This window comes from Notamacropus eugenii, chromosome 6, assembly GCF_028372415.1.
Source record: "Notamacropus eugenii isolate mMacEug1 chromosome 6, mMacEug1.pri_v2, whole genome shotgun sequence".
In the NCBI taxonomy this organism is placed as follows: domain Eukaryota; kingdom Metazoa; phylum Chordata; class Mammalia; order Diprotodontia; family Macropodidae; genus Notamacropus; species Notamacropus eugenii.
The window spans coordinates 359,787,258-359,811,299 of record NC_092877.1 but is presented as its reverse complement, the minus strand read 5'-3'; the positions used below and the strand labels follow the sequence as shown (position 1 = coordinate 359,811,299).

General features: G+C 35.2%; 1 protein-coding gene across 1 annotated transcript in view; it reads right to left on the bottom strand.

The window, feature by feature from the left end:
• SI (sucrase-isomaltase) overlaps positions 1-24,042 on the bottom strand; it is a 106,823-nt gene that overhangs the window by 11,035 nt on the left and 71,746 nt on the right. Inside the window, exons 31-40 of the mRNA XM_072621530.1 lie at positions 22,841-22,972; positions 21,296-21,406; positions 20,051-20,113; positions 16,547-16,663; positions 15,814-15,901; positions 14,194-14,332; positions 10,363-10,496; positions 7,043-7,077; positions 6,835-6,951; positions 1,649-1,797 (exon numbers count right to left, since the gene is read on the bottom strand). Of these exons, the coding sequence (XP_072477631.1) occupies positions 1,649-1,797; positions 6,835-6,951; positions 7,043-7,077; positions 10,363-10,496; positions 14,194-14,332; positions 15,814-15,901; positions 16,547-16,663; positions 20,051-20,113; positions 21,296-21,406; positions 22,841-22,972 (1,085 nt within the window). The remainder of the gene's footprint in view (positions 1-1,648; positions 1,798-6,834; positions 6,952-7,042; positions 7,078-10,362; positions 10,497-14,193; positions 14,333-15,813; positions 15,902-16,546; positions 16,664-20,050; positions 20,114-21,295; positions 21,407-22,840; positions 22,973-24,042) is intronic.

The window sequence follows — 24,042 nt, the reverse complement described above, 5'->3', positions numbered from 1 at the left end:
CCAACACTGCTCACTCCAGAATTGCAAATGATCTCTCACTTGTCAAATTGAAAGTCTTTTCTCAGTCATCATGCTACCTACCTGACCTCTTCTGCATTCTTTGATCACTCTTTTATCCTTCATACTCTTGGCATTATTATCTTTTGTGTCATGATATCTGACTTCCTCACAGTCTCCTTTGTGGATCTTCATTCAGGTTACACTCAATAACTGTGGATAGTCCTCAAAGCTTTCTCCTGGGTCCTCTTTTTTTGTCATACAATACTATGACTTTTCATGATCTCATCAGCTCACTTTGACTCAATTATCATCTCTAGGCAGATGATTCTCTGATCTGCTTGTCAAGTTTTAACTTCTCTGCTCACTTATACACCCACATTTACAATTACCTACTAAACATCTAAAACTGGAGTTACTTAGAGATTGTAAACTCAATATGTATAGAACTGGGGACAACTTCTGGGAGCCAAGATGGTGGAGTAAGTAGCAAATAGTCATAATTCTCCCGTATTCACCCACAAACAACCATAGAATGGCACCCCAAAACAAATCCTGGAACAGATCAATGAAAAGATTGGGGTAAAACAATATTTTTTGCCAAAAACCTTGGAAGATGAGCAGAAAGGTATATTATCATGATGGAAAACTGTTGTGCTACAAGAAATAATAAGCCAGATCCTCTCATAAAAACCTGGAAAGCCTTATATGAACTGATTAAAAGTGAAAATACTGAAGTTTAAACTCTGAGACACCAAAACCTGTTGCAGTTTCATGATGTATTGAGGTGGATGTATTTCAAAGAATTCAGAGTCACATCACCTCTACTCCAGGTATAGGTATTTATTGAGATTGATGCCTCTCAAAATGCATGCTAAGTTCCAAGAGGAACCAGTAACTTCATAGGAAGCAAGATACATTACCATAGGATCAAGATACAATTTCATAATAGAAATTTACATAGAATAGAGGAATATGGTTAATATTAAAAATGCAGGAGGAGTTTGTTAAGGGATTAGGTAATGGAGGAGGGGTCCCATCTATGGTATGGTGGTTAAACAATCTAGTGATCCTGCCCTCCAATTCTCTAGCTATTGTGGTCCTGTCTGGAACTAGATGGATGTGGTTGTGATTGAATGCATGGACTCACCTGCTGTTTCTGTGGGAAATAGGAGGAATGGGCCTGGGGGCAGTGCCTAGGTAGAGGCAACGGCTGGGTTCCCACTCCTGCTGTTTCTATGAGAACTATGAGTTCATGGACACAGCTGTTGTTTTAGTGAGCAGTGTGGCATATACGAAGAAGTAAGGATATTGAATCAGGGTAGGGGTGGGGGTGGGCTGATTGGCTCAATAGGTGCAGTAGGCCCATTCAGTGAGGCCTATAAGGAAGTTAGAATATTGGGGCTCAGGACAGTTTTATTAAGATTCTATCAAAATGAGCAGAATGTAGAGAGCATTGTAGACGGTAACAGCAATATTGTAAGATGATCACTGTGTCTAGATATTTCATAAATTCCAAAATACTTTTCAAAGAATAACAATAAAAAAAACTTTCAAAAGTCCCAATTGAAGATCTTGGGGGGATGCAAAGAAATGAAATAATGAAAACTCAATCTACACAGCAGTGTATTCATGCTTCATTTATACTTACTCATGGAGGAGAGGACGGATGACTGTACCACCATTAGCATGGATTTCATGCAATAATGTGTAGAAATGAGGCAGGAGAGTGTATCTGATATTAAGAACCTCCCTGGACATGTTTGCAAAAGCTTCATCCCAAGAGGCAGGATCTTGTCTCTGAACAAGTTGAAATACATATTATTTTAATGACATTATATTGCTGTCCCTTAACCCCAACAATATGCAATCACAGACATATATATATATATATATATATATATAGACACATACACACACACACACACATATACATATATATATAGTTTGATTCATCAGGGTAAGCTTCTTGCCCTCATAAAGCTTGTTCATTTCTTTGTTTTTTTCTTACATTCCTAATTCATACCACCAAGCCATGTATGTAGAAGGCAGTTTATTTTATTTGTTGAGCTTATATAAACAAGCAAAAAAATTAACAGATAAATCCACTGGCAATGTGTCATTTACAGATACAAAAATGAATCTGCTGCATTTTACCATTCCTCCAATTCCCTCTAAATTGTTAGAGTCACAATGTGGCCAATGTCATTGAGATATTAGGCATTTCTTTATTCAGCTATTTCCATGGTTAATATGTCAGTTTGAATGGTAGGGTTATATATCTAGAGTTTAGGTAAGAGAAGAAACAACTGTAAGAATTTAAAATATATCTTTGGTCACATAGATGGTGTCAATTTCACAGGCAAAACTTTGATAGGTTCCTCATTTTGTGGGATCATAGCCTTAAAGGTCATCTGGTTCAATGTGTTCATTTTGCAGATAGGGAAACTGAGGGCCCAAGGAATTGAGATTTAAACCTAGGTCCTCCTGTCACATACAACACACTCTCCACTGCACATATTTCTACCTCATGTATATCTTTAAGGTTTTCAAAGCAATGCCTTACCATCATGCAATCCTCAGAGTTGTGAGCTAATATTACTGTGTCAGTATCAACCCACTTTTCCCTGCACATTTACTAGCATCTCATTAAAACATTACTTTTATATGGAGAAAAGCATCAAGATCACAGATTTAGAGACAGAAGTGCTGTGAACATTATCTTCCCTAGCCTTCTCATGTGGATCTGTGGACAGAGTCCCGGGCCTGGAGTTAGGAAGACCTAATTTCAAATCTACCAGTAGACCTTACTAGCTATGTGACCATGAGTGTATGATTTCAACTCTGTATACCTCAATTTCCTCAACTATACAATGGCTACAATAATATCATTTTACAGGATTGTTGTGAGGATCAAATGAGGTAATGTTTGTAAAGCACTTAGCATGGCGTCTGGCATATAATACTATATAAATGCTAGCTACTGTTTTATTATTGTTCTTTTTATTAGGAGGAAGAGGAGGAGGAAGACCTAAAAGGAGAAGAGGAGGAGGAGAAGGAAGAAAAAAAGGAGGTGGAAAAGGAAGATGAGGGCTAGAGGTGAAGGAGGACCAGGAGAAATTAGAAGACAAGGAAATGGGAATTCAAAGAGGTTCATTACCTTGCTGACTCTTATTCAGGAGATGGTATAGGTAGGCTTTGAGCCCAGATAACATGACTCTTAATTCTGCATTCTTTCCTCTGCACTAGTCTATTCTTTCTAACTTGAGAACAATTTAGGAGGATTATCTGGAAAGCAAAGAATCAAAGAATTGCTAGACTTGCTATAGATCCCCAGAAAGTTTTTCAGATCCTTATAAGTGATATGTAGCATTGATATATGTATCTCATGATACAACAGGTCCATGATAAAGGTATGAGTATTTTTATTCACATTTTACAGATGAGAAAACAGAGGTCCAGGGAAGTCTTGTGACTTTCCCATGGTTGCACAGTTAGCAAGTGTCAGAGGTGAGATTTGAATCCAAGGCTTCCTGATTCAAGGTCTAACATCTTATTCCTGATTGTGTGTTGCATTCCCAAGGATAACCAACCCTCTCTGACCACATGAAATATTAGGAACCAGTAAGTCATTAAAATTATTAAAGGATACTGAGTTTTGCTTTGTTCCATAATGCCTGACTATATCCTTCTAATTCAAAAAGCATTAGGGTTTTTCCATTTTTTTCTTCATTTTTTTTTTTAACTTTGGCTTTATATCCTGTTTTCAAATGATAGCTTTGTATCCTTTAAAAAGGAAGTTTGATTCTGACTGAAGAAGGATTTTTCTTTTTGTTCTGTTTCCATTTGGGGAAAACAAACATAGAAAAAAAATTTCTCCATATTTTTCAGTAGGACCAAGAACCTGAAATGTCTTTTCTTGCACAGAGAGGAAAATCATCCAAGGAAGAAAAGTATAATCATTGTGATAGGGACATCTTTCCTTTCTCATTTCAGAGACAGGAACTTGCAGCTTTTCCTGTTTTTAAAAGCACGTGGCAATGGTACTAGAAAACTAGGATTTAAATAAGAAGCCAAGACTAGAATATTAATAGTTATCATGCAAAATAACTACATGCCTCCATAAAAATCAGGGCACCTCTCAGAGGCTGTGGTTCTTCCTCTGGAAAATGGAGATTATGCTGTTCATATAACCTAGCTCATCAACTTAGAACCAGGAAGGACCTTAGCTTCCATCTTATCCAACCTCTTCATTTTTCTAGTAGGAGAAAGGAAACTTCGAAGGTTAAGGAGTCCATTCTTCATGTACTGTCCTGCCTTTTTTTTTTCAGCTCCATAGAAAAAGATGCCCTTGCTAGGTTAATCTTATCACCCTGCTACTAACTCAAGCCTTGACTGACACACCCTCCCTCAGCCTTCTCTTCCTCTAACTGGACATCTGGAGGCTGTGTTACCAACCCCCTCCCCATCTATTCCTTTTTAGAGGGCAGAAACTGGACTTCTGGGCTTCCTCAACTCTGTATCTGCTGCCCTGCCTCTGTTTTGTTTTCTTTTTCAGTCCCATGAACAAAATAGCTCTATGCTAGGTAATCCCAGTGGCCCTCCTCCTTCCCCCTTCCCCTCACTTTCTTGCCTCCTTTTTTGTACTGCACCCCATCAGTTTCTAAACTACCTGAGGACAGAGATTATCTTTGTTTTATTAATTGTATCTCCCATACTGAGTGCAGTGCTTGGCACATATTAAGGACTTAATAAATGTTTATGGAATTTATTGGATGGTAAAATGACTTGCTAAGGGTCTGAGTTAATACCAGGTGTGGGACTTGAACCAATTTTTTGCTGAATGTGTTTATTGGCTGTTGTTGTGGTTTGTATTTCATTCTCTAAGAGGACCATGAAGTCAGGGAGCTGATGACATAACTTGCAAGTGAATTGGATTTAAGAATAAGGGGACTCTGGAGGAGAAAGTGAAGCTGATAACCTTGCACAGCCCTCCCTCACTCAAATTGAAGGCAATTGCAAGTCATTCTGTCCCTGATGTCATGGTCTGCTTGAGAATGAAAGACAAATACAACAACAAAGGAGGGCTCTGAAAAGTCATCAGCCTCACTCTGTCCTCATAGCCATCTAGGCCCAATGGCAAAATGTAGATCAGGATGACTAGTGATAGCCCTGAACGTAGTGGGAGACCTTAGTCTTTTTAAGATAAGGTCTTTCCCAAGTCTCAGTTTGACTGAGACAAAGTCCATTCAGTGATGAAGGCTAGGTAAGAAATAAGGAAAAGAATAGCCTCTTTTACCTATTAAAAAAATCTTTCTAGGAGGGGAAGACCCTTAGGGTATCTGGCCAAAACGAAATAGTTGCTATTTACATTGACTCTGAACTATCAGGGCCCAAACAATGATCAAGTGGGACTTGGGCCAGAATCTATTACTGGTCAGTCAAGGAGAGCCTGATTGATTTGGGTTTAAGGCTGTTGTTGCTGTATTCATCCTTCCTTGCTGAAGAAGACCATACCATCAGAGAAATAATGACATGACTTGTACTTGACTTTGTTTTGAGTGAGGGAGGGCTGTGCAAGGTCACCAGCCTCACTTTTCCTCTGGAGCCATCTGAATCCAATGACTGGAGATAACCCAGGGTGAAATGGGAGACCTTGGCCCCTTTAGGCCAAGGGGTATTCAGCAACTCACTCAGGGCGAGGTATTGCCCATTCAGTGAATAAGCCTCTTTAAGAAGTAGTCAAGTGAGGCATAGTGATTGGTAATCGCTCTTCAGCCAGGAGGGTCCAGAAGCCAGCCCTTAGGCAAGGGCCTAGTGTCTTCCAATGTATGAACTTCAGAGTGCTTTAGGTTTAAAGTTTTGGAAAGGAAAGGAAAGGAGAGGAAAGAGGAGAGGAGATAAGAAGGGAGGGGAAGGGAAGGGAGGAGAGGGGAGGGGAAGGGAGGGGAGGGGAGGGAGGGGAGGAGAGGAAAAAGAAGAGGTGAAGCAAGGTGAGGCAAGGCAAGGCAAGGAAAGGCAAGGCAAGGAAAGGAATCTAGCCAGTAAAACTCAAGTTTAAGGTATGGTCCATAAGAAAGACATCTAGCCCTAAAATCCCTATTGCCTAAGCCAAGCCTAAATAGAAGCAGAGGTAGCATATAAGCTACAGTGCTAGCCCTGGTATCAGAAAAACCCTACATTCAAAATCCTTCTCTCACTCTCAGTAGCTGTGTGACTATGGGAACATCACAATCACTGGACAGTTTCTTCATCTGTAAAATAGGGATAAAATGCTTGTAGTATCTGTATTGAAGAGTTGTAACAACAAAACAAGAAGGATCAGAATAGGGATAGAAATTGGACCTGTCATTTCAATGGCTAAATAATTCTCAAGGAAAGATAATTCCCTCTACAAATGCAGGTCATCATCTTCACTAGAATTTATACTCACAAAACACCAAAACGTTTAAGAAATTGGTCAGGGTCACAAATGGTATGTGTCAGAGGGAGGACAAATGAGATAAGATGTAAAATGTGAGTTATTCTATATAAAAGGTTGTTATAGATATACTGTGAATAAACTTGTCTCATTCCAAATCAATTTGCAATAATATCATGTACAGACTGTAACAAACCATTTTGTGTATGTGAAGTCACAAAGTTTTCTATACTGCCATTCGTTCAGTCACCCAGTTTTAAGATTGACTCTGCTATTCGTTTGGCATTAAGTGTTCTTGGTTAAAGTCATTTTCCCTAAAGAGGGATGTTTACAGACCCACTTCAGGAAGCTAGATGCAATTAAGTATTGAGAATATCTATCTGAGTCAGGGAAACACGAATACACCAACTACATACCCGAGTAAACGCAATGTTATGATTTCTAGAAAATGGGTAAAATGATCCAAGTTGCATCCACCGGGAACACAGCTCATATTCTGAATTGTTGAAGAAGCCACAGATGTCAGCACCAGTCTGTAACATATTGCCATTTTAAATTTAATGACAGTTCAATTCATTTTAAAAACTGCCAAAGCAAGAACATGAGTAAAGTAGTGATGCTTACATATGATATCCCAAAGAGGCTAAACTCCATCATACCTAAAACAGAGAGAAAATCCCTTTAATAAACTGTAGATTCTTTGGGCATTTTATTATTGCTCTGTTTTCATGCTAATACCAGTACTACAGCAGTAATAATTGTAGTCATATCAGTAGTTGTGGTAGTAGTAGCAGCAGCAGCAGCAGAATTGTAACAGAGGTGGTGGTGGTGCTTGTGATAGTGATAGTAGCAGTTTAGGGGATACCCTGTATGATGACATTTGAGTCTCACAAAATCCCTGTGAGGTAGATACAAAAAGCATATTTGGATATAACATATAATAGTCACTAAACAAATTCTTAATGATTCGGTATTATTGTATTATTTCCTCCTCTTGAGGAAAAAGTGGCTAGAAGGGAGACCACAGATAGTGGTAGAAGTGTAATCCAACCCTTTGTCTTCCTGACTGAATGTAAGTCCAATCCTTCCTATAAAATTCCCACTGTCATATTTTTAAAATTCTATTAACTATAGAAATCAATCAGCAATATTATTTATTTTAAGAAATAGTATTATATTTAGCCTACAGCATTTAAGTGTCCATGAAAGTAATATCTATCTTCTGAGAGCTAATAATGAGAATCATATATTGTTGAGTCCTATGTAACATGATAGGATATTAGGATATATTTCAACTTTATACACATTGCTGTTAGAATAAAAAAAATTGAAGGTGTATTTTCAAAACTGTGCTCTGAAAATGAAGAGGATTTTCCACATTTATTTAAATATGGAACTCAAATTTGTGGAAATGGTTCTTGCAACTATTTGAATGACTTTATTAAGAGTATTGATCATTTCATTAAAATTGAATGAATCTAACTTTAAAATCTTTTGTTCAAGAATTCTTTAAATCTTTAAATTCTTTTTCCTACATACTTCTATCCATCAGTAGCAAAGATTAAAGAACTTCCTTTTAAAACAGTAAGAGCTGATTTCCAACACAATTCCTTCCGAAAACCCCTACTTCTAAAATGTGCAACTGAAATATTTTAATATGTGATATCAACCAGAAAAGTTTATAGCTGCTCAAACATGTCAGAATTCCTATAAGGATGATTGTAAAACTTTATTGATTTGAACCAATTTATTTGAAAATCTTTGAACAATTGAGGAGTTATTTACTGAAGTTTACCAAAATAATTAACAAAATAGAGAAGAAAATTAGAAGGAGGTGATAGAGGGAGAAAGTCAGATAAGGAGAGACTAAGAGACAGACAGAAATAAAGAAAGTGAGAGAGACAATCAGAGATATAGAACCACTATGAAGAAAAGGGCCATAATTATAGAAAAGTCTGTTTATATGACAAATAAGAAAAAAATAAGGGCATTTCATAAGACCTCAGTTGCACCATTTACATAATTTGATTTGATCAATTTTGAAAATTAAAAATAATGCATTTCTATTCAATCATGTTGGGTTATTTCTGACAACACAAAGAGAGTGTTCATTTTTATCTTTTTTATCTCTGGATCTTGGCCCATAGTTTATACTTAATAAGGGATTGCTAACCGAGACAGCTCGAAGACATGACTGAAATCCACTTCTTGGGCTTCCTTCCAAGCAAGACCTTGAGTAAATCATTTAAATTCTGTAGATCTCAGTTTCCTCATTAGTAAATTGAGTGGTGAGAGAAGGACTAGTTTCCCTTTGCATAATCTTTCCTCTCTACGCTTATAATTCTATGAATGATTGTTCAACTGATGACTGGCAATACATATTTTGTTATTCATTTAGTTACTCAACATAGCTCAAAATATACATACATGCATATATGTATATATATATATACATGCATATATATATATACATATATATACCACTCCCTTTAAATACTTTATGATTCAGCTTTTCCTTATGTAGATATGCTCTAGTACTGTTTCTTACATTGCACAGTAATTCCAAATGACTTTTTCTTCTTTTTTATAATGTTATATTTTGCCATGAATAATGATTTATAGGAAGAAAAGTCAAGGTATCTGTTCCTCTATCTATCCTAAAGAACTATCTGGCAGAAATTCTAATACCAGAATCCCAGCATAACTCTGACCTTGACCTCTTAGTTGACTAGTAAATAGAATACTATTGTTAATCCAAACCATTATAGATGGCCAATATAGGCAATCTTAAAATGGATTTTGAAAAAACCTGGCTGACAGATTCATAATGACTTATTCCTGGGACATGGACAATGTGAGATGGTTTCTATGTTCATGCAGGAAGGAAGCTTGCTTGATATTCTTTGCAAAGGCAAAGTAATGGACTGAATGGGGCACTGTTCTCATTTCCAATCACTTTGCTTATTTTTCTCTAAAATAGAATGCTATAAACTTTTCCGTCCATGTAGCACTGAAACCCTGGTATTTAGCACCACAATGATACATTTGGACATATGAAGCTTTTAAAATGAGTACTTCTGGTTCTAATTTACCAAAGTAAAGTATGTGAAATCAGTCTATACTTGTCAGTACAATAATTATTAGTAAATTTTATATGTGTGTAAAGAAACTGTATGTATTAAATCTTCAAACAGAAAGGATTATTTTTTGTTTACTTGTTTAAAGAGATTTCTGCAAAGAAACTCCATTTCATTATAAATATCCTAACCTATAGTTAGTGGAACTTCTTTATTCCTTCCTCAATTTTTTCTTCCTTCTTCCTTCTCTCTTTCCTTCCTTCCTAGTTTTCATGTAATTTTTTCCTGCCTATCTTCATTTCTTACTTCCTACCTTTCTTTTTTCTTTCTTCCTTCTTTTCTTTCTTTCTCTTTCTTTCTTCCTCCTTCCTTCCTCTTTCTTATTTCTTTTTTCTTCCTTCCTACCTTCTATCTTTCTTTGTTCCTTTATACCTTCACCCTCCCTGCTTTATTTATTCCTTTTTTCTTTCTTCCTCCTTCCTTTTTCTCTTATTTTCTATTTTTTTTCCTTCCTTTCATTCCTTACTCTCTCCTTCCTTCCTTCTTTCTCTCCTTCCTCCTTTCTTTCCTTTTTCCTTCCTTATTTTTCTTTTGTTTCCTTTCTTCCTCCTTCTTTGCTTTGTCTTTCTTATTTCCTTTCTTCCTTCCTTACTTCTTTTCTTTCTTCTTTTCTTTTTTCCTTCCTTCCTTTCATATTTAGATGGAAATTTCTTGCAGAGAGATTGATAGGGAAATGTTCTGAACATTTCAACTTATTTTCAGCAAAGTATTTAAAAAACTCTCTAATGATATCTTTAAAAACAAAATCAGAAAGCTTAACCATGATGAACCAAATTTAAATGGTTTGTGATAATACTTTCTGCTTACCAATGATTGATTTGTCTAAATTGTCCCACTTTGCATAGTTGTCACCAAGCCAGTGTCCTCCCCATCGACCAGCAGTAGGGTATGTGGAACGAGAGATAACAATTCCTCTTTTTCCTGTTGTTTTTTTCAAGGCACTAATATAGTAAAGGGAATAAAAAAGGTAAAGAAATTAAGTATATATTTAAAACATTAGAAACATTTGATTTTTCATTCAAGCTATGTAGACACTAGCATAAAACATTTTCTTTAAATTTATTATAAATATATTCTTACATTGTGAGAAATTAACCAAGTTTAAATTTTATGCTGACAGTTACTTCACAATTCAATATTTAGAACTAAATGACTGTAAGTATTCACTTTACTTTCTTGTAGTTTAACATAGTTTTTAAAGATATTAACATTACCATATCTGCCTAATCAATATGTGGGAAAATGATTTATTCCTTTTATTCTTGGAAAATATGTTTTAGAATTAAGAAATGATAAAAGATAAATGATTGTAAAGTATTCAAGTTGGAAAGCAACATCAGAAAAAAGAATTTGACAGTAACTTGTTAGATTCAAAACTATTTATTGCTAACATAAAAAACATTTTAGAATAAGTTACTTGTGCATGGGAAAATTATTGAGTATTATGTCATATATTATACTATAAGATCATTAGATCAAAGCTCAAAATCAATACCAAATTAAAATAACAATTAAAGATTTCATGAAAATACAACAGCTTCAAATCGAACTTCTAATGCCTCTAGAAAACAGGAAATACGTAAAAGAACATAGTGACTTTGATTATCCCCATGACATTAAGACACTTAATGAAAAAAATGTCAATAATAAGGACTTCTAAAGAGTCCTGAAAAACAGATATAATGTGTTACCAGACAGAGAAAGAGAGAGAGAGACAGAGAGAGAGACAAACAGAGACAGAGACAGAGACAGAGAGAGAGAGAGAGGTAGACAGAGACAAGTCAGAGACGGAGAAAGAAAGACACAGACAGACAGAGAATAGTCATGTAGTAATTGTGAAAGAGAACTGATGTGTAATTCACACACTATAGTGTGATATATGCAGTATCAAGAAATTTAAAGTGAAATCTCCAGCACATTGGGTAGATCTTCTGTGGAGGATGAAAGGAAATGGATAAGAGTCATACAAGATGGAAAATCATAACTGATTTCCAATGCACATCTGTGGAGGAAGTAAACCACTATTATCATTATAGATCCATAAAATCTATGTATGTGGATGAATGGATGGATGGATAAATTCATAGATTAATGGTTGGATAGATATTATATGCATGATTGTGTACATGTCTAATGTGAATTTTGTGCAACTATCTTGTATACAACTATGTCCTGATTAGCATAAATAAGAAATACTGCATAGTAGTTGCATTTATTCAAATTTTTACAAATAATGTGAACATACACTATTTGTGTGAATTTGAATGAACAAATGTATTCCATGTATTGAAACTAGTCATGTAAAATATTATATTGATCTTAGGTCAGTGAAAATTTACATTACAAATTAAAATGATGTGACCATTCATGGGAATCATAACTTGCACCAATTAATTGGGATTCAGCTATGTGTATATGTGTGTAATATGTACATGAAGGTGCATATGTGTATACACACATATATACATGGTACATATATGTACACATACATGCTACACATATATACATAGAGATGTGTAAAATATAAGCACATATATGTATATTAGGTATATGCACAAATATGTGTATGTTGACTAACATTTGATAAATTGGTATGAATTTGATGTATGCATCAGAAAACCAAGGCTTAGATGTCAATTCTGTCCTTCCTTTAAGGAAATGTGAACCTTTCACTAAAACTCTGCTTTGAAATACTTGACCTTTATTTAAATCTGACAAGGGAGGATGAACATACTACTAAGGAACTCTTGAAAATAAAATAAAGGACAATTGAAAGATTTAAGATAAACTATTTAAATTAGGAAGCAATGAAATATTAAGTTATATTTAAATACAGAAACATTTGTTTTATGTTCTTCAACCTCCCTTAATTCCCCACTTGATGAATGTGAATCTGTTCTTTTCCTCTTATTTTTAAATACTATCCTTAACACTGTTTTTACTGATACAAAATGACATTGATAATAGCAATAATGTTTTATCTCTATTCAAATTATTGTGTATTTAGTTATCTGTTTAGAAGTTGTAGCACACAGACAGAAGGGAAGCTCTTTGAAGGCAAGGGTTATTGTCTTTTTTCACCTTGTCTTTATACATTCAGCTCCTAAAATAATGCCTGATTCATGGAAGGTGCTTAATTAATGAATCTGAATTCAATTGAATTAGATAAAAGATCATCATTTAAAAAAAATTGACATTATCTTGAGTTTTTGAAGCTATTTTTCTAAGCTGTTGTTCAGTTGTATCCAACTCTTTGAGACCGCATTTGGGTTTTTATTGGCAAAGATACTAAAATGATTTATTGTTTCATTTCCCAGGTCATTTTGCAAATGAAAAACTCAGGCAGACAGGGTTAAATCTCTTGCCCAGTGTCACATAGCTAGTAAGTATCTGAGGCTGGATTTGAACTCAGGACTCCCTGAGTCCAGGTCTGGCACTCCATCCACTGTGCACTTAGCTGCCAAATTTTTTGTTAAAATTTATTTCCATCTTAACATGTATAATTAAGAATCTTATTTATTTTTTTAAAGACAAGTAAATACAAGTCATTTTCCTAAATCATTTTTGTAAAAAGCCCATCACTGTATTTAAGTCATTTGCGCAATTGAACTTTTCAAAATTCAGTCATCTACTTAATTCAGATAATTAGTGTGAGTTTTTGTTAATTAAGAGCTGCTTAGCCCAGAGAATAGAATACCAGTCATGGAATCAGGAAGTCCTGAGTTCAAATCCAACATCAGACATTTACTAGCAATGTGACCCTGGGCAAGTTACTTAGCTTCTGTTTGCCTCAGTTTGGAGGCAAATATCTCAGAGTGGAGATAATAATAGCATCTTCTTTCGAGGTTTGTTGTGAGGGTCAAAGAAGATAAATGTAAAGCACTTAATATGGTGCCTGGTACATAGCAAGAGTTGTGTTATGTTAGCTACAATTATTAGTATCATTGTCAATGACTAAGCAAGAAGAGTCCTACAAATCAGAATTTGGTCCATTCAGTTCAGGGTTTTGTTTCAGTGTTTTCAGGGTAACTGTAGCAGAAAAATGTGGTAATCATAGATATATAGATATAGATATAGATATATATGTATATATATGTATATATATACGTATATATATGATACTACAACTAATAATTATTATTATTGTCATTGTTTTTATTATTTACTGTTTTAACATTTACAAAGTATTTTATAAATATTGAAGCATTTTATCCTCACAACAACCTTAGTTATTATCACTATGCAATTTTACAGATTTGGAAACTGAAGAAGGTGGAAGTTATGTCACTGACCAAAGAGCTAGAAAGTATCTGAGATTAAATCTGAACTCATCTTCCTGGACCATGTTCGGCGCTCTATCCACGGTACCTTTCAGTTGTCATAAATGGTATAATGGGGGGATAAAAGATAGATATGATATCAGATTTCCTAAGTTCAAGTAAGGTCTCTACAAATTTGCAACTTGTATGACCTTAAGAAAATGTTGAGCCTCCAGTATTCAGTTTCCTCATTTATATAAAGTGTCAGATTCAGAGAGAGTACATTCTCCTAGCATATATTAATAAGCAACAAGTGTATTTTAAGAACAGAAAGCATCAAATAGTTTTATAGAAATATTAATAGTGAACAACAACTTACTCATAAGTTGGTTTCATCTGGGACCATCCATACAAGTTGTGGACATCATAATGTAGTACTGAGGTTCCATCACTCAAAATCTGTTCAGTTTCCATGCACATGGTTCTGAAATGCAATCCTTCTCCTCTTTTTGTCAGGTCTAAGGATGAGCAATTAAAAAGCAATACCACTAACTTATTAGAAAAAACTAATCACTATTAACCCTCAGAATTATTCTATTTCATCTATCATAGCTTATTAGTATTTATGCCAATATTTCAAAGTACTGTTTTAAATAGTTAATATATGCCAAATTTTTAACCATATGAAGGCGTAGAATCAAAGACATTTAGAATCAGAGGCTCTGATTCAAACCCTAAATGCTATCCAATTCTAAATGCAATATATGCTTACTAGGGTCAACACATAGTTCAACAACCTTAACGAATGCTATTATTCCAAAATAGCCTGAAATATTACTTACATGAACTACAATACAAAAAAAAAGATAAATTGCTTTACAAATTAATTAAATATACTGGTATAAATCTGTTCTTGTAACAAATTTATTCATTATGTATATTTAGGTAGAAAGTATTTATTAAAGAGACTCCCAATAGTTAAGTTTTTAATTTAATACCTAGGAATTAGAGGAACAGGCAGATTTTAAAAACTAGGTTATTGCTCTTTGGTCCAAAGGCTCTTAGCAGGGTTTACAATGCCTTATATCTTGGCTAGCCCAACTAGATATTTAATACAGCTCTTTGGCACCCGGGTCTAACTGAAGGGGGCTCAAAGATGGAAGAAATGTAAAAAGGGGTATGAATCTACTGACTAGTAGGGAAAGCCTGAACACTGTTTTTTCTCTTGTCAAAATCAGTGAGAGACTTTTATACACTGATTCTCTATCTTTCATTTAATTCTGGTGAAACCAAAAACTTTTTTCTTCAAAAATGTTCAATTAAAGCTTTTAAATATCTACAGATAAACATGGTTCCTCTTAAAAGTTATTTTCTGCCAGGAAAATGTTAATGTGTGTGTATGTCTGTGTGTCTGTGTGTGTCTGTGACTGTATATGTTGAGTTCTGTAATGTTCACCAAAAAAAAGAAATAAAGTGGTAGGACAGAGAGAAAAGAAGAAAGGGAGAGAAGGAAGGAAGGAAGGAAGAGATGGAGGGAGGGAGGGAGGTGAAAATAAGGAGAAGAGAATTCTTAGGTGAAAATGATAGCTTTCTTCCAATATTTGGCTGGTTGTCACAAGGAAGATGTTCTGCTTACCCCTAAATGAGAGTAGTAAGTAGAAGTTGCCAAGAATCCAAACTGATACAGAGAAAATCAGTGCTTAACAATGAAGAATATCTGAAAGTGAAAAGTGATATTTTGCCTTTCTCTTGAGATCTTCAGGAAGAGGCTTGATGAACTCTTCTCAGGGATCTTTATCCAGACAAAGGTGGAAATCGATGGCCCCTGTTTACTGTCCAAATTGAAATTCTATGGTCCAATACAGTAAATGCTTTAGTAAAGGGGAATGGGTCACATTGCTCACCTTCAGTAGGGTTCCCAAGCCTAAAATATCATTGATATTCATGATTCATTTTACTTATTATCATCCTACAGTGAATATATCAAATTTATTCTTACCTGGAAAATAAGGTGGGTAATTTAGTGATTCATTTCGGCATACATTAGATGTTGTCCCATTGACAAAGCTAGATGGCTCATTCATATCCTAAAACAAAAGCATGTATAAAAGATCCTTTTCTTTCTTAAAAGTTAAGAACTCTACAGTATCTGTAACTTAGATAGTGAGTGCTTAAATATAACTTATTTGGGCTATCACATACTTGTAAATAGATTTTTAGTAACCATAAATGTTCACAAAGCAATGTCTCTACTGGACATTCTAATTATGAAAATGTAGTACAATAACTTTGACTAGTTAGGTGGTGACTTAATGGTTTGTTAAGTTATTTGCATGTACCTAAGAGTCCCAGCTTCTAGATTCAGTGGCTATTTTGACATTGTTATTCTCATTTGAAAAATGAGGAAATTGACACTCCGAAAGGTGATTTGATTTGCTTGTGGCCCCACACTTTGTGAGTGTGAGATGTAGGATTCACAGCAGGGCTTTCTTAGCCCAGATTTAGCATTCTATCCATTTTACCATGAAGAACTTGAGGTTTTTTTCCCCCTTTGGTTAGGAAAAATTTGAAAATTCATTCAAGTTCAAAAAGACAAACCAATAAATAGGGCAATTTCATTAATGCCTTGGTAATTACATAAAAACTTTCCAAAAAAACAGACTGAATAAAAGAAGGTGAACATATCTTAGCTAATCCTCTAGATGGATGTTCTAAAAGTTCTGCCCACTTACAATCCACAAACCATCGAACTTCATCACATCATTGTAGAAATCTTGAATTTCGGTGGTCCACCACTCAGCTGTGCTAGGCCGGAAAAAATCTGGAAAGGCCGCATGAGCTCTGGAAGCCTATAAAAGAATGGTATAAAATTCATTGTGGAGAAAAGCAGAACTGATTGAGACTGTTTTTGAGTAACTGAGGCTAATGAAGGAATTTTCTTAGTTCCTTTCTCAACTTAGAAATTGTCCAGAAGCAAGAATGAAGATGGTCATGATTATATTAGCACACATGTTTAACCCATCACCATGCCCCTCACCTCTATTTAATTAAATTCATTTATTTTAACAACCACATGGCAATGATAGGAATGGTAATGTCATATGTATATTTGTGTATGTATGTGTAACACACACACATGCACATATACATATGCATCTACATGCATATATGTGTATGGCACATATATATGTGTGTATACCTATACACAAATATCTGTGTATGTCTGTGTGTATATACATTTCTATCATGTAAAATACTTTACAAATGTCATCTCGTATTATCCTCATAACAACCATGAGTGTTGGGTGTTATTATTATCCCCATTTTCCAGATAAGGAAACAGAGGCACAGAGATGTTACGCCACTTGCCCAGGCTCATATACTTACAATGTGTTTGAAGCTAGATTTAATTCAAGATTTGCTGTCTTTAAGTTCAACAGTATCACCTAGCTGCTTCAAGCCATCTTAAGTACCTACAATGTGCCAGAAGGTAGGGATAAAAAACAAAAACAAAAACAAAATAGCCTCCAGAGTTAAAGTGAAATTACAGGAGTATTTCACATGATCCTTAATTTCTCCCTGAAATTCAATTGTATCACTTCCTCATTTATAAATCAAGGGGGTTGGACTAGTGTATTGACAATACTTTTTTTATTTTAGTATAATCAAGTGCCTCTGATAGAATAATGTGCTTAAAAAAGATCTTCCCCATCCATTAATGGGCCTGAGAAGACTTGTAGGAAGGCCCACACTTTTTGTTAATGAGGTTCTCAAGGGTTGTGATGCCATCGGGCTCTAAAAAATGTTTAAGGTGAGGTTTTACTTTGGGACTTAGATTTTGGAAGAAGGTTTTTGTGCCAGAAGAGACTCTGAGAAGTCATTAAGCAGTGCCCCTAGCTTTGAAAACTCAGATACTGGCGCTTCTCTCTCTGGTAACTATGTATGTATGTAATGATCAGACAGTTGCATCTGTCTGTTGATCTTTGATGTATGTATTGCTTATGTCAGACAGTTGGAAATCATATCAGTTGATCTGTATTTCTCGGTCTTTTCTCTGAAGTTCAGGATGCTGACTTGTTCCCCTAAACTAAGTGAATGATGCATGTCCTTGATTAAAGTGCTTGTTGACCCCTCAAGGTGCTTTCCTTTTAGAAAAGTAGATCAAAGAACGTGATAGCAGGTTCTCCGGTATATGTTGGAGTGTTTACTGACACAACTGGTTGGCCTTTTGTGGTCCCTTTGAGATTTGTGACCCTGATTGCTGTGGATGACCCTAAACTGATTCATTCTACTGAAATATCTACAATTGTATAGGAAGTTAAAGAAATTAAGACTGTTCAGTCTAGAGAAGAGTAGATTGAGAGTAGAGGTAGTGGCATAACTGTTCTCAAGCATTTGGATGACTCTCACATGAAAGAATGCTTAGATAAAATCTTCTAGACCCTAGCAAGCAGAGCTAGAAAGCACAGGTATACATTGAAGGGAGGCAGATTTGAGCTAGATGTAAACATGTTGTCTCTCTGTTGTTTTGACAGTGGAATGGGCAGTGTGTCACAGGGTAGTGAGTCTCATCACTAGAGGCCTTCAAGAAAACCTGGATGACCACCTGTGTGACATTATAAAAAGAATCTTCTTCAGGTAAGAATATAAAGAGAATCTTCTTCTCTGAGGCATCTTCCAATTCTGAGATTCTCAAATTCTATTATTTTTGGGAGATGGGCTTCTATACAAGTTTATTAAGTGGACCTCCTCATCCCTGTGCTTGTTAATTGATTGATTGATCAATTAATCAAAAGAACAGCAATCCAGTTCTTTGAGCCCCCATTCTAGATTTGTATCATCTTTCCCATGCCCTAGAAAATACTCCAGGTGGGAGTGAAGATGAATGGGGGTGAGGAAGTCCAGGACAAAATCATTGAATTCTCTGTCCTTCACCACTATGACACTTGATTCCGTCGTCTTCTTGTCATGGAACCTATTGCTGAGCCCTCATGATCACCATACTAAGACAATGCCCTAGGTGACTTAACAGCTAGCTGGCATATTGAAGAGAGGAAAGGACCTGGAGTCAGAAAGAGCTCAGTTCAAATCTATTCTCAGACATTTTTAGGTGTGTGATCCTAAGCAAGTCATTTAACCTCAGTCTACCTCAGTTTCCACATCTGTGAAATGAGGATACTAGTAGTAGCACACACCTCCCAAAATTGGTGTGAAGATAAAATGAGATAATATGTGCAAAAAAATATGCAAAAATTAAAGTGCTTTATCAATGCTAGTTCTTACTAATTATGACAATAGTTCTCAACTCTTAAACTCATGCCCTGAATCTTGCACTTTCCAAATTAATCAACGTTTCATTTGGGCAGCAATGTCTAGCTGATCCTATTCCCTGCCAACTATTTTCTTGTCATCTTCCTTGCTTGTCACTGAGTGTGTCCTCTCCTTCTCCTCACCCTGCTTTCCAGTTCTGGAACTATATAGTTAAATCAGTGCTGCTATTGCTACTGGAAAAGGTGTGTACTTCAGTGGGGATTTGGAGACTAAGATCAGAAGGGGTATTATATTTAAATCTAAAGCTATAATTTTAGTTAACTAAACCCATACATTTAAAACATCAATTCAGTGGACTATGTTTTCTAGAAGAATGCTGTTATTTGCATCCATTTACATTTATTTATTTACTTATAGCAGAAGGGGGTTTTCATTAACATATGGAAATTCCAATGAGGAAGCTCACTACCCCACTACTTCTCAGTAGCTTCTCTGAAACTTATAGTCTCGAGAAGGGTCTAAAGTCCTAAAGTTTATGAGTTGATGAGGTCCCATAATCTCTATGTATCAGAGTCAAGATGAGTCTTGGTCTTCCTGACTCTGGGCACGGTTGTCTATCTATCATTCTATTCTGCCTCCCAGCTGATTTTATATGTCACTTAAAAGTTCATGCAGTACTTTATGGATGCTGTCTCCTTTGAGCCTCACAACAAGCTTGTGATGTAGGTGCCATAGGTACTATTATTATCATCCTAATTCTACAAATAAGTAAACAGATCTTTATGGAGTAGTTGTGACCTCATCATCACATAGCTAGCAAGTGTAGGAGAAAGGATTTGCACTCAGGTCTTTTTGTCTCTACACACAGAATTCTAGTTGACAAGGCAAATAAGATTTCTGTAACTGATCAAGGAATGCACCTGCTTATCATTATTAGATTGTGGAGCGAATGAAAGAGAACTTACATCTACAGCTTCATCTTCAGTCAAAGATTCATCTATTGTGACATTGGGCAGATCTGGCCAAACCTATTGAAAGAAAAGGGAGGAAAATCATTTAAGAAAAATTATGTAGAATCCCACTACCAATCAAGAAAGTAAACCTAAAAGAGTATGATGTTGCACACATATTATATTATTCTTCCACTAGAGGGTTATTATGATACTTCATCATGATTCAGAGGTTCTCAAAGTCTCTACATGATCTTAAGTGTGGTATTACAGGACAGCTACTCTTAGGAACAGCCTAACTAATTTTGAAGAGGCTGCTTCCACAGCTAATAGTTTAAAAACTATTCAAAGCAATTCATGAAATTGTCTACTAAGACTTAGAGAGATTGTAATCTTGATCATGAGAGTACCCACACGAATGAAATAATGAATCTTTCATTGATAAACTTCAACACATCAAATGATGAGGACACTATTGTTTTGTCTGTTTCTGTCTTCATTGACAGCAGGGAAATTTGTAGAAGATACAGAACTCAAGGATATGATATCAGATCTATTAAGAGTTTATGCTAATTGGTTAAAAATTGAGGCATGAAAATTCTTATTCTCCAGGTAACACCTTGTCTAAATTTATTTCAAGGGATAGGATCAACAAAAATTACATGCATACATTCTGATATGATAATCATTAGGTAAATCATTCATGAGAATTGCTAATTAATTTTCTTCTTTTAGTAGATGTCTTTAAATTATTATAGAAAATCTATTTATAAGCAAATAGGTCCATAGTATCTTAGTTTTAGAACTGGAAGGGACATTTGGGATCATTTCTTCAGCTTCATCTGAATTCTGAATGCCCTCTTTATCATCCTTGAAATCATTTCATAAAAATCATTATAATTCCATACTATAAACCTCCACTTTTCCTATGAATTGAGCTTTGATAGGCATTTTTAAAAGTCAGATGAAAAATATAAATATTACACCCCAAAGTGGGAAAATTACTCTTATAGATGCATACTCAATTTAACCTGTTTCTAGAGAGATTGAGATAAGATAAAATTTCTAAAGCATTTATCACAATGCCTAACATATGGTAGGCATGATAAATACTTGTTTCCTTCCTTCTTTTTTCTTTCTTTCCTTCCTTCCTTTTTCTTCCTTCTTTCCTTCTTTCTGTCTTCTTTCTTTCCTTCTGCTTCTCTATTTTCCTGCCTGCTTTCTCTCTGGCAGTTTTAAAGGTATTTATTATAGTCATACCTTTGCCCAACAAATGTCATCAGTATTGGGCCACTTGACAAAGACATCTTTCTCAATCCCTCTGGTAAAAGCAGGATAGGGTCTTGTCTCATTTCCAGAAATTGCAGGATCCTGAATTGAAATATTAATTCATATCAAATAAATCTGAGCACAGTTGTCATTAATCAAACAACGTTTAGTCATTGTTAATCAACAACCAAGGAATCAGTAATTATTAATCACTTACAATGTCATGGACACAATGCTAGGTACTAGAAATTCAATGATGAAGAGTGAAATGATTCGTATTCTCAATGAGCTTATATGTTAATGAAGGACTTTGACAATTTCTATCATACAAGCTGTCACTTTTGTCAAAGAATCATAGTGTCCCACCTGTCCACTATCCCTCTCTGTCAATATTCATTGCCCATGTTTCCCTCCCACTCCTGTGCCCATTGCTGGTATCCACATAGGCTTCCAAGTTTGATGCTCCCTTCCTTGAAGATGATTTAACAGTGAGAACCAAGGAAGGAAATTCCACTGGGGGCTCGTAAATGAGTAAAATATAACAAACTATCATTGTACAGTGAGCATGGAAATCAATATAACAGGTACTAATAATAAGCTAGTTTCTGCTCCATGCTAACAAAACAAATTAAAATAAATTAATAAATTCCCCTTGAGAACCAGTTTGCCATCTGGAAGTTATATTAAACTAATTCTCCTTGCCTATATTTCAAATTTCAAAGCAGCTTTGCAACTCTGGCAAGAATAGAGGACTTCCTCTGGCTTTGAGTTCAGAACTGGTGGGGATATAGTTATTTCAGAGTCATTTTTTATCTTTGCTAGATCAAAAGACAAACAGGGAATAGTTGTTTTTGGCTTTTCTCATGAGTTCTGAATTGTTCTAATAGGATATTTGCTCCAGGGAAAACTGGGACCATTCTGGGAGGTCAATCAGAACCCCAACAAAGCGTGGGGTGGGGGTCTTTAATGTGGCTTGTGTGTAATAGATGTCTCACCTTTCTGATAAAGTCTCTCAAAAATGTTTATAAATACAGAGAATAAAATAAAGGGAATCTCACAGGAACACAATTACATTGAGACACTGTTATTAGAATATTATTTTTAAATATCCAAAGACCTGAGTTAGGAATTAAGGAGGGAAAAGATGAGTAGTGAGGAGTGAAAGATGATTTTGGGTTCTAACTGTGGTGTGCTGAAGCTGGTTAATACTGTCTTGAGAAAGCTGATTGTTAAATTTTCAGCGTGAATATTTGTACCTCAGGAATAGACAAATGCTACAAATTACAGTTTGAGTGATTATTGTGTTGATAAGGTTAAAGAAATTGATGGAGTAAATATTAATAATTCAGATTAAATTTTCAGTTGTGTCATCTATACTCCTCCACTCAGCCCAGAGAGCAGCTGTTAACCCTTTACCAGAATATCCCTGGTTTTGGAATTGACCTTCCATTTTCTTTTACTCAAGATGTAAAAAAGAAAAGAAAGATAAAGAGATAAGAATGAAATTCAATCAAGAAAAATAGGACAAAACCTGACCAGAATAATAATGTATCTCATCCCTTCTTGTCGAATTCTGTTAACAAACTGTGGGAGTTCCTGGAATCTAGATTCACGAAGGGTAAAATCAAGTTGCCGTTCCATGTAGTCAATGTCTGTGTACTGTACATCCTGCAATAAATGAGTAATGGCATCAAAGGAAGAATCTCAAAGAATGAAAGTTACTACAGATGGTAGCATTTACAGTTAACCATTGACTGGGCTGAATATACCCAGCATTGAAACAGGAGGAAATAAATAAAATGTTGAAACATTAAGTAAAATACTTGGTCATGCTATTATCAGTGTCAAATTCATATAACAATAATCTGATACTCATTTGGTCTCATCTCTTTAAATTTAAGAAATACATCGTTTGCCCCTTTGAGGACATGAGTGAAAAAAATAAATTTCCAAGTCCACAAACAATGAATTTTCCTCAGTTGAGTTTTGTCATCTTTCTAACTCAGGCCAGGAATTTGTGGCCAAAACTCACAAAACAGTCATATTCTATTTTTCACTTTTCACAAAAGATCACAAGGATAGAAAGGCAGTCATACTGGTTAACAAGTATTTATCAAAAGTTGAATATGTTCTAAGGCACTGTGCTAAGTGCGGGGGATATAAAGAAAGGCAAAAACATGGTGATTGTCTTCAAGGATCACACCTTCTAATGGGAAAGAAAGCTAAAAAATATGTTGATGGTGTGGCGCGAAGATTGAGGGATTTTTTAAAGTTATTTTCATCCTGTGTCCATATGGAGTAATAGCTAGATAGCTAGTTTTTATATTCAGAGTTAATAGGTTTTCCTATCTCTCCAAAAGCAAAGAAATGCAGACTAATTTAACTTTACATGACATTTTTGAAAGGGAAAAAGCGTTACCATATTCATTAATATTCTTCAATTGTCAACTTTAATCAGTTTGTTTGCGTTTGCATCCTAAATTTGTCACTATTCCTGACTGTCAGCAAGAGATAATGTTTTCATTTGAGCTAAAAATGATTGTCCCTCCCAATGGAACTGAAAACAGGAACTCAATTAATGAGTGTGGCTATTTCTTTTCTTTCTGATTTTTTCTTCCCATGTTATTCTTAAGCTCTCTAAGCGATACATGTACTATGAACAAAATTATAGCCAATTTATGATTTTCAATAAATTGTATAGGCATAGAGCCTTAATATTTTAATTTAGAAACCATTTT